The 11,552-nt window shown below is 41.5% G+C and overlaps 1 protein-coding gene across 1 annotated transcript in view; it reads right to left on the minus strand.

Moving 5' to 3' along the window:
* TTC3 (tetratricopeptide repeat domain 3) overlaps positions 1 to 11,552 on the minus strand; it is a 140,983-nt gene that overhangs the window by 109,356 nt on the left and 20,075 nt on the right. The window contains exon 11 of the mRNA XM_007470490.1: positions 10,857 to 10,919. Coding sequence (XP_007470552.1) covers positions 10,857 to 10,919 — 63 coding nt within the window. The remainder of the gene's footprint in view (positions 1 to 10,856; positions 10,920 to 11,552) is intronic.

Consider the following 11,552-nt stretch of genomic DNA (forward strand, 5'->3'; position numbering starts at 1 on the left):
AAAAAAAAAAAAAAAAAAAAAGTGTCTTCTTCCTTATATGGCCAATTTCTCCACTTGTGCCATATAACTATCCATCCTTACAATATCAATTATCCCTTCTCTCACCTGTAAAATTACCCATTCCTTCTCAAGAATGTACCCCATCAATTTTTTTTTATCGTGGTGAAATGTACATAACATACAATTTACCATTTGAACCATTTCAAATGTAAAGTTCAGTGGCATTAAGTACATTCACATTGTTGTGCAGCTTCCTATCAACTTTTAATATGCTCAGATCTCTCTCATCTTTAAAAAGCAAATAAAAAAATAAATCTTAAACCCTAAGCAAACACTGTTGGTAATCTACCCAGCAGCTATCCCCTCCTCTACCTGATTACTAGACTTCCATCATGAGGCTCTACCTCACTACTACAAGATTTAGAGATAATTCCTTATTAGTTTAAACCAATCATGGCAATCTACTCTCTTTTCCATTGACAGGTTTAGGGGTAGTCATGTGACCCAAACCTGAAGGGACTTATCACTCTTAAAAAGAGATTACAAAAAAATAAATAAATAAAAAGATTACAAAGAACAAAACTAGGTAACTTACCCTACCAGATAGCAATACCTACTAAAAGGCCAAATATACATTTCTTTTAATAAAAAATAAAAAGCTATCTAAAGATAGATGGTCTAACAAACAGAATAGAATATAGAAATCAGAAACAGATCCTTACACATAGTCACCTGATCTATACGACAAAGATGACACTGCAGTGCACGGAGAAAACATACTCTTAAAAAATGGGGCTGGGTCGGCTGAAGGGGGTCTCTTTGGTACCCCTTCAACTAGTGCAGAGCCTGCTATGTACAGATGCTCACTGGCTATACGTTCAAAGAATGAGTGAATGGATGAATGAATAAATGTGTCCTCCACATCTACATGCCAGAGGCAGAGCAGAGGCAGCAGCACAAAGAGGGTGGGGGGGCTGTGAGCAAGTGGAGAAGCTAAAAAGGCTTCTTCCTCCCCTCCCCCTCCCCTCTCCCTCCTCCATCCATCCACCCACTTCTTGTGCATCTACTACACGCCGGGCACTGTGTTATGGACACAATGTGGACAAGCTGGACACGGCCCTGCCCTCTTGGGACTGATATTCTAATGGGGAGACAAGACAATATGGGAACAAATAACTAAGTGATTTCTAAGCCACATGAAGACTACTGGGGTGGAGAGAGTGAATTTTCAGGAAGAAGGGTCAGGGCAGGCTTCTAGAAGGAGGTGATATTTGTGCTGAAACTCAAATAAAGGGAGGGAGGGAGCCCTGTGATGCCAGGGAAGAGTGTCCCAGGTAGAGGGGACAGACAGTGCACAGGGTCTGGGGCCAAAAGTGGGGCAAGCAAGCAGAGGGGAGGGGGTGACAGCGGAGGCCACAGAGGTAAAGAGAGGAGGGGGCAGGGATGGGAAGGGTTCCTGGGTTGGGGGCCTGAGGACCTGCGAGGGCTGGAGGCGAGGGCAGAGGCCTGTCGGTCTCCAAGGGCAATGCTGACGGATTTGGGGCAGGAAAGCTGTCTCATCAGAGCTGGCTTTGCAAGCCTCAGGGCCAGAGGCAGTACTGGGGGAGAGGACCAGACCCAGGGGAGGGGGCTCCAGAAAAGCAGCCCAAGAAGCAACAGACGGGCAGGTTTGAGGAGGTGGGTTCACTGTGGTGGGAGCTCAGAGTAGGGGATTCTGGAAAGCAGAATTAGCTGCAGGTAACGCCAGGATTGCAGAGAGGTGAGAAGCGGACTGATCCCCACTCACAGGCTCTCCTAGGAGCCTGGTGTGGGAGTCGGGGTGTGGGGAGGGCCCTATTCTGGCCTGGTCCCTCAGAGGCAGGGCTGCAGTGGGAGCCCCGCTCGCTTGCCCTGGGATAGCAGCCCCACCAAGGCTGGCCCTGGCATAGGGGGCGGTCTTGGGCCCAAGAAAAAAAAGAAAAAGAAGGAAAAAAAATGGGGCTGGGTCAACTGGACATTCATATGAACCTTGAACCCTACCTCATACAAAATACAAAAACCAACTCCAAATGAACAATAGATTTAAATACCAAAGTTAAAAAATCAAGCTTTTAGAAGAACAAAGAACATTTTGTAGGGTAGGCAAAGATTATAATCAGAACACAGAAAGCGCTTACCACAAAGGAAAAAATGGATCAATTGTACTGTATTAAAATTACTACTTGCGAAAAGAAAACATAAAGAGCAAAAAGGCAACAGAGGGTCAGAGGTATTTGTAACACGTATACTTGACCAATGACTCATATCCAGAATTCGTTAAAAAAACCTCCTACTAATGAATAAGACATTCCACTCAAAAGAAAAAAAAAATAGCAAAAGACTGAAGATTCAAACAGGCACTTCACAAAAGAGAATATCTGAACGGTCAATAAGCATGTGAAAAATGTTCAACTTAAATCTCCTAAGTCAACTTAAGGAAATGCAAATTAAAATCACGGCACTGTATCACTACACACCCAGCAGAATGTCTAAATGAAATGACACAAAAGAAGTGTTAGTGAGGATGTGGAACTAAAACTCTCATATGCTGCTGGCAGGAGTGTAAAACGATACAACCACGGGTGTGCTTATGTTCAGTGTGCTACAGCTGAACATAAGCACACCCTCCTGTCCCAGCAGTGCCACTCCTTCATTATATACTTAACAGAAATGAAGACATGTGTTCACAATGACACTATCTAAGTCAAGTACTAGAAACTACCCAAATGCCCATCAACAAGAGAATGGATAAAATGTGGTATATTCATGCAATAGATGAACACTTTACAACTACATGCAACAATATGGATCTCAAACACAATGCTGAAAACCAGACATAAAAGAGCACATACCACATGATTCTGTTTATATTGCACAAAAGCAGGCAAAACTAACCTATGGTGTCAGAAGTCAGGACAGGAGTCATCCTGGGGGGAGGAAGTGGGTAGTGACAGGAGGAGGAACAAGGGTGACTTCTGGGTTACTGGGGTTGTGATCTGGGTGCTAGTTATGGTCGTTTGGTTTCTGAAAACTCAACCTATACACTTATGAACTGGACATTTCTCAGTGTATGTACTAAGGTTTTAGTTTCGAAGATTACAACAGTCATCCTTCTGCTGGAGGCTGTAACATCCAGTGTGGTATCTGAATTACAGTAGCCATCCTGCCATCCTGAGGGGGCAGCTTGAGGTCCAAGTCATACAGTGAGGCTGGAAAAAAAAAAACCTAGGTCTTTGATGACATAAACACACAACCTTAGAATCACCTTCTTCTGGAACTCTTGAATAAGCTAAGTTTTCTTCACCATTTAAACCAGCTGAATAAGAGACTTCTGCTATTTGCAGCCAAAAAACATCTTAATGCAACGGCAAACCTCTTCTGTTCCTCACTGCCTCTCTCCCAGAACACCTTTAATGGCTGCCTAGGCTAGCTGGCTCCATTTCCTCACCCTCATTTCTCAACCCACTCCAGCCCAGCATCTGTTCCAAGCTTCCCACTGACTGCTCTCCCTATGGTAAAAGAGATCCATAGAACTAAATCCAAATTCCAAATGGCTTCTCGGCAACAGGCAGTGCTGGCTACTCTTTCACTTGCTTCCATGATCCCACACTTACTTTCCTCCTACCTCTCTGGCCACCTCGTAAAAGTCTCCCGTGCAGGTTCATCCTTCTCTAATTGGCCACTGTTTGTGCCCCTCAAAGCTCGGTCCTACTTCCTCTTCTAATCTCGACCCTGTCCTCTCTAGACTAGTGGGTCTCAAACCTGGCTGCACATTAGTACTACCTGGGGGGCTTCTAAAAGCCCAGTGCCCAATTAATTCAATCAGAACTTGGACTGTAGCCTACAAAACCCTCCTTGGTCTAGCCCCTGACAACCTCTCCCCGTCCTTCTCTGTATTCAGACACACTAGCAATTCCATGAACGCAACATGCTGTGCTCGCTTCGGCAGAACATAAACTAAAATTGGAATGCAACGTGCTCCTTCCCACACTGCTGGTCCACTGTCTAGAACACAGGGACTATGTCTGTTTTTGCTCATTTCTAACATACTAGTGTTTAATGTTATTTATTATAATAAACAATACTATAATACCTATAATATATAATGTTATACTGCTATTATAATTATAATCACGTTTTAAGTATATTTATTAATATATAAATGTATATTAACATTTTCGTATTTACTAGCATTTGACCACATTCGTCTATGAAAGCAAACTGGGCAAAGTAAATTACGCCGTGTTACTGCTCATCCAAGTCACTGTAGCCCAGGGTCCAAACACTCTGGAGGGCAGGCCTGACTTTAGCAGCAGCAATACCCTGCACAATACATCTATGAAAACAGGAAAACCCCCGAGATGCAACCCAGTAGTAAGTGTACTGAACAGAGGGTAAGAAACAGAGCTCTAGCACAGATGCTCCAATTTATTACATGTTACATGGGAAAGTGTATTTCTCCAGTCCCTACCCCTATCTAGTTCCTCACATACAATATGTTACATTTTGCCCTAAATTATGTTATGAAAAAACACTTATTTCCCCCTCCTCTAGCTTCCATGTGGATTTGCTAGATTAATCACTAGTGAGCTCTCTCCTCTCCCTAAACCTCACTAACTTTTCCCCGAGGGAATAATAACTTATCTAATGGTGGGGGAGAGGCATCAATCATATGGGGCTTAGCCTCTTCTTTTTCTTTCTTTGGACCTTATCTTAAACAGCAACATAACACCAGATTCCCTTTTCCTCCAAGCTTAAAGTTCACAAGGGCCCCTGTTACCTGGTTCTGTCTGTGACATGGGTGAACTAATAATAAGTCACTTGGCTATCAGTCTTAAGGCCCGGTTCTCCAACAACTGTATTAGTAATGGAGGCGAGACTGCATCACCAATTGTCTTCTGCTTCCATCTCTTAGCTAATTCTGGACTTGGGAGGGGAAGGAGATGCCATTAACTGACTCTCTCAAACCACAACATATAAGTATGTAAGAACTTTGAATACCACAAAAGAATTACTTCTCCCCCTATTGTAAATCATCACTTTCAGGGCCTGACCAGACCACAAAGAAGTAACAATATTACTCCCCAAGGTTCTCCATCTTATGATGAAAACAACAAAAGCAGGATTCAGATGTAATGTCAGTTACTGTCAAATATGCAGTGACTATTAACCACTGACTGAATAAACACATACATTTTAAATCAAAAGTTAGTGTCTGGAATTAAAATTACATATACTCTTTCATCCAAGTAAAATAAATTTTTATCAGGAATTTATCCTACACATATATATACTTGCATCTGAATGTAGAATGTAAGTAAAAGGATATTCCTGTATATAATTTTTAAAACTGGAAATAAGCTATATTCTAATAAAAGCTATTTCACTGAGTAAAATACTATGCAGCCATGAATAAAAACTAGGGTAGATCTCTATATTCACTGATATGCAACAACTCCAAGATTTAAACATTAAAAGCAGCAAGACATACAACAGGGTGTATAATATGCTCTTACCCATGTTAAAAAAAAAAAGGACATATACATTACACTGAACCAAACAAAATGCCTTATTCTGATTTATAAAAGCAACTTCATTTGGTTCAATGTAATAAGTGCTAGTATAGTCATGAAATAGCAGTATCATGGAAATACACAAAGATCTAAAAGAAAGGAATTAGGGCAGGGGTCTCAGCTGGGCAAGAGTTTTCAGCTTATCCTTTAGTACTCAACTTTTTACGATGTGCATTTGTTACTGCTTTTTAAAAAGGGGATGCACCCCAAAGAAGACTGAAAAACGAACTCTTTCCTTCAAAAGGAAATTCAGCGGGCTTCCCTGGTGGCGCAGTGGTTGAGAGTCTGCCTGCCGATGCAGGGGACACAGGTTCGTGCCCTGGTCTGGGAAGATCCCACATGCCGCAGGGCGGCTGGGCCCGTGAGCCATGGCCGCTGAGCCTGCGTGTCCGGAGCCTGTGCTCCGCAACGGGAGAGGCCACAACCGTGAGAGGCCCACGTACCGCAAAAAAAAAAAAAAGCAAATTCAGCAGCTTTTAAGCAAAATAAAGAGACAGCACAAGTAAGAGAATAGAGTGAGGAATAATTCACCAACCAACACGTACACTAAAGCTCCCCACATACACTAAGATTTTTGAAATTCTCACAGAAACATACAATTGACTTGATTACACCTCGGGCCTCAGAGAAATTCAGAAGCACACACACACGCACATCATTTAAAGTCTATTCACCTGCTATTAATCACAAGTTGGGAGCTAACAGGGAATATCATATATAGACTTTATATAGAGATATATATTTAACTATCTATATAGATATAGATAGTTAAATATCAAGTTTTAAAATTCCATCGTTTGGGGCTTCCCTGGTGGCACAGTGGTTGAGAGTCTGCCTGCTGACTCAGGGAACACAGGTTCCAGCCCTGGTCCGGGAGGATCCCACATGCCGCGGAGCAACTAAGCCCATGCACCATAGCTCCTGAGCCTCAGTGCCACAACTGCTGGGGCCTGCCTGCCTGGAGGCCGTGCTACGCGGCGGGAGAGGCCATCGCAATGGGAGGCCTGCGCACCGCAACGAGGAGTAGCCCCCGCTCATCGCAACAAGGGAGGGCCCGCGTGCAGCAATGAAGACCCAATGCAGCCAAAAATAAATAAATAAATAATAAAATTCCATCATTTTCCAAAGTAACTTTTTAAAAAAATCCAAGGCTTTCCCCTTTTCCAATTACATTTCCCATTACACAATTTATCCCATCCCACCAAAGAATTCAAATTTTCACACGAGTCCCACAAGAATGAATTAAACAGTAAGCCTAATCATACACCTTGCAAAATCATTGTAACTATAGACGCTATAGATGCCTAATTGCTTTTTCTAGATTCCCCTCTAACCTGAAAATTTCTGATTACTTCAATTAAAACCATCACTCTAAAATGCCCTCTAACTCTCAAACTGTACTTAAAAAGTGAACTTACAGAAGATCAGAATAAAAAGGACACGTCACCCCAGCCAGGCATTCTGGGATACACTGCATGCATTCCTCAGCTTGAAGGATTCAGTAGGGAGCAGCAGTGGCAGGAGGGACCATATTTCCACCAGCCCCCCCAAGCCCAACCCCATTCCATGTGCTTCCCCAGGGCAACATCTGCTGACCTGGAGGTGCACACCTCTGGAGAGTGGTAAGGGTTCTTTCTGACTCCAGGCCTCCCCTATACCCACCCAAGGGTGGCCAGACTTACAAGTATAGGCTATTACAAGTGGGGCTATTCGGCATTAAAACCTCCACCACTCTCTGACCATTTCTAAGTGGAGCATTTTCCCCACACATACTTCACCTCAGGTTCCCAACCATTGGTCTTAAAATACTTCTATTTCTCTCCTTTCAAGATTTCCTTCCACTTATTTTATCCTTAATGTTTGGTGTTTTTTCCTTTTTTCATCTTATGTGCATTTTAAATTACACTTTGTGTTACTTTGTTATCAAATATACATAAAAGTACAGAGAATAACATTAAGATAATCAACACCCATGTACCGGCTTAGCAAGACCTTAACATTTTGCCATATTTACTTCAGATCTTTTTGCAGAGGTCTGTTACAGCTGACACCCACTGTGAACCATCTTTCCCAGCCGCAATCCTTTTCCCTCCCTCCCTCCCTCCCCCCATAGAGATAGCCACTCCCCTGGTGTTTAACATGCCCATGCACTTTAAAAACATTGTTAATACATACTATGTATTAATTATGGATATGCATATCATTTTGCACATTTTAAAACATCATATAAATGGCATCATACCGTACAAATCATTCTGCAACTTGCTTTTTCACTCAACATTGCATTCATTTTAACTGCTGCACAGAATTCCATTGTATGAATATACCATAATTCATTTTATCCATTCCCCTACTGATGGACTTTTAGGTTGTTTCCATTTCTTTACTCTTAAAAACAACGCTCTAATGAAGGCTCGTACACATCTTCTTGGGTAGCCCAGAAGCGGGCGGCAGAGTACACACATCTTCACCTTGCCAAAGGGCTCTCCACAGTGATTGCAACAATTTACACTTTTCTCCAGCCGAGTATGAAAGTTTCCTTTGTTCCACATCCTCTCAAACACTTGGTGTTATGAGGTTTTTAAATTTTTGCCAATCTGATGGGTACGAAAGAGAGACTCACAGTTTTTAATCTGCACATCCTGTAAGGACAATCATGTTTATTGACTATTTAGACCATTATTTTAATTTTTTTCAACTTTCACATTGCCGTTTGATTCTATCATCACCTTATGGTGATTAATAGTAGAGACTCTGCATCCAGGCTGCCTGGGTTCAAATTCTGGCTCCATCACACCCACCTAGTGTCTGAGGACACTGCTTGACCTCGCCAGGTCTCAGGTTCCTCGTCTATAACGATAGAGCAGCACCTACCTCACGGGGTAGTGAGGGTTTTATGAGTTAATACATGCAGAATGCTCAGAAGAGTGCCAGGGAGGTCGGATGCTTTACCCTCAGCTGTTCCTGCAGCTGCTCAGCCAGATTCCCATAACGGACCTACCAACCCTCAGAAGTGAGAGCTTCAAAATATCTCAATCTTGGTAACCCAGCTAAATGGCATGGGTCCTCCTGAGTCAATGGTACGTCTGAATCACTGGCAACATGTTCTTTTCTCAAGTCATATCAACTACTCACTTGGTCAGGAGTTATGTGTACTGCAGGTTCGGAAAACATTATCCCTACATTACTGAGCAAGTCATATAAACAATGAATGAGGTGGGAAACAACAGTAAAACCAATGTGGCATAATGCTTCTGCCATTAAATAAGCATCCAGCACATATTGGTGATTGCCTAATAAGGAAATGCTGCTGACCTGCCTCTAACGAAAACTTCATTGGTGCTGAATCACAAACCTAGACCGGCAGGAAAGAGGTACAAAGATGGATGCACAACCCTGCTCTTGACCTTGACCTCACCAGGCTACCTGGCTTCTATACTTCTACTTTGATGCACCTCCTTCACAGCAGAGTTTTAGCAGGATCCTGCTTGAGTGTCTAGCATTCAACACTCACGAAAGAGGGCAGAAACCCCTGGTTTGCCTCTCAGCTCCCAGCGATCCCCTATGCAGAGGGGATGACTTTCCACCCAGTCAAGGTTTCAGATAGGTGCCTCGATTTTCACAAGAGGCTAGCCAAGTTGCCCAACCTATTCATCTTGAAAGCATACAGATTGACCTTCAAACAGTGAGGATATCTGCAATTCTGGACCTAGCCAGAGGCAATAATCTAAAGACATTTGCAGCTCATTTCTTGTTAGAACCAGTTGAGGACAGTGGTATAGACGGAAGACTGTGTCAAGCCCATCCATTCCTCTAGACTAGATAGCCTCGGTTTATCCACGGCTTAAGCCATCTAAAAGCTGCATAACGTTAATACAGCGGTATTCTCCGAGGTGGTGATTTTATTTTCTTCTTTTTAAACTCTTGTATTTTCCAAATTTTCTACCATGAGAAAGTGTTCTGTTTATAATGAAAGAAAAACATACAGGTTATTTTTAAAAGCTTCATACTTGGAATATACTATAGTCCCCACTCCCACCTCCCAACGTAAGTGGTTTCCCTGAGCAACAACTGATATCATATTCTCTGCTTTCATGAGAAAACTTAATGAAAATAATTATTTATGAAACCCAAAACTGCACTCTCAGGGAGATTTTTCCTTTGAACAGGAATGCTGCTGAGGTTCTTCTCTACTCCACCACTCAGTTCATATTACTTGTAAGCCATGTAAGAAACTTCTTCCAGAACTAAACACCAGGAAAACAGGTTCACCTGAGCAACTGGTGTCCTCTTTCTTCAGGGTCAGTGAGAATTATGTAACTTGTCGGGTATTCTCTTTTTATTTTGGGCAACAGGTCAGATGCAAATATGAATTATAACCAATCACTAAGCAGGACCTTATGCCTATGCAGCTTTATTCTAAGGATCCCAGGTTCTAACTTGGTTTTTTAGTTTTTGTTTTTAATATTTTTCTATTGAGTGGATGTATTCTTACAATAAGGTAGGACACAGTTAAATATAACTGTCATCTACACTGCTCAACATTAATGCTTAATATTTAAGTCCTAAAAATTTTAAACTGAGACAGTAAAATCATGGTACAGTGTCAACAATCTTTCTCAACGAATAAATAAAAGCTTAGTTGAAAATGAGGAACTAAGAATTAATTATGATTTCACTCCCAGAGTTAAACCATTAAATTTCTTTTCCTTCACTTCACTTCCTTCAAAAGGATATTTACTTTTTTCATAACAAGATAGAGGAAACAAATACAGCAAAAATTCTTCCAGAACTATACAGATTAGTTAATAGAGCAAAAGAAGGTAATATATTATAGGTGTTATAAACACAGACTTTGACATCATCAGATAAGATCTGTGTTCAAATCTTGGCGTCACTGCATCATAGCTTGAAAAAAAATGGGGCAGGGTAGAACCAAATTCACAATTACTAATTACTAATGGTATGAGTTTGCCCAAATGTAAAATGTGGAGAATAATTATCTATTAAATGTGTCGTGAGAATTAAATAACCTATATGAAGTGCTTAAAATAATGCATAGCATGTTATCCACTCAATCAGAATAGCTGTTTCTGTCACTGTTGTTTTTACATATAAAGCCTAAAGAGCTCTCTTCTAAGCATTTAACTATTTCTGCCGAAGAACTACTGAAGAATTTTCTTGCGTAACTGCAAAACAGAAATACTTCTCCAAGATCGGTATTTAGCCTAACAATTCAGTGATTAGGCACTCTAACCAACTTACCTAAATTGTCCAGTGCGAAGAAAACAAAGAGCTCGGTTACCATAAAGAAGGTGATTTTCAGGTCTTTAAAAGAAAGAATGTTTCGTCAGTAAAGAACATTACATACAAAACAAACAACACAGAAATCATAAGGCATGAAATAATTTTCAAAAACCTTACATCTGTGTGGCAGAGCACAAAGAATATAGTTCTTGTTCCTTCACTTCCTGAGTAACTTGTTCAAACAAACTTAAACTTCCCTGTATTCAAAATGAAGATTAAAAAGTTCTACTTTTTCTGCCTAGCTCATAGGGCTGCTGCAAGGATCAAACGAGACATATTAAAAAACTAGCAAACTACAAGTATGCTGTAACTGTACAGAACAGAATACTTATGTAAGTCAGAACTGTACCACCTTCACAAAGAACTCAAATAAAGGAAGCCTGTAAATTACAACAGTAATTTAAATAGCTTCATTTCGAGTTTTGTCCTTTTTTGGTTTTATCTTACTGTTCCTCTACCTCTTCCTAGAAGAACAGAGCACCAGGCTTTCGGATGTGGTGTGCTACCTGGATTCACTCATTCCCTGTGGAGATGGGTAAGACAGGAAAGAGAGTAGCTGTCTACAGTGCACCCTCCTAAGGCTGCTACAGTATTAGGTGGGCCAGCTAAGATGTCAGTAAGAGCCAGGTGAGGCACACTTGCAGGAAAGCTACA

This window comes from Lipotes vexillifer, unplaced genomic scaffold (genome assembly GCF_000442215.2).
Source record: "Lipotes vexillifer unplaced genomic scaffold, Lipotes_vexillifer_v1.1 scaffold402, whole genome shotgun sequence".
NCBI classification, from domain to species: domain Eukaryota; kingdom Metazoa; phylum Chordata; class Mammalia; order Artiodactyla; family Lipotidae; genus Lipotes; species Lipotes vexillifer.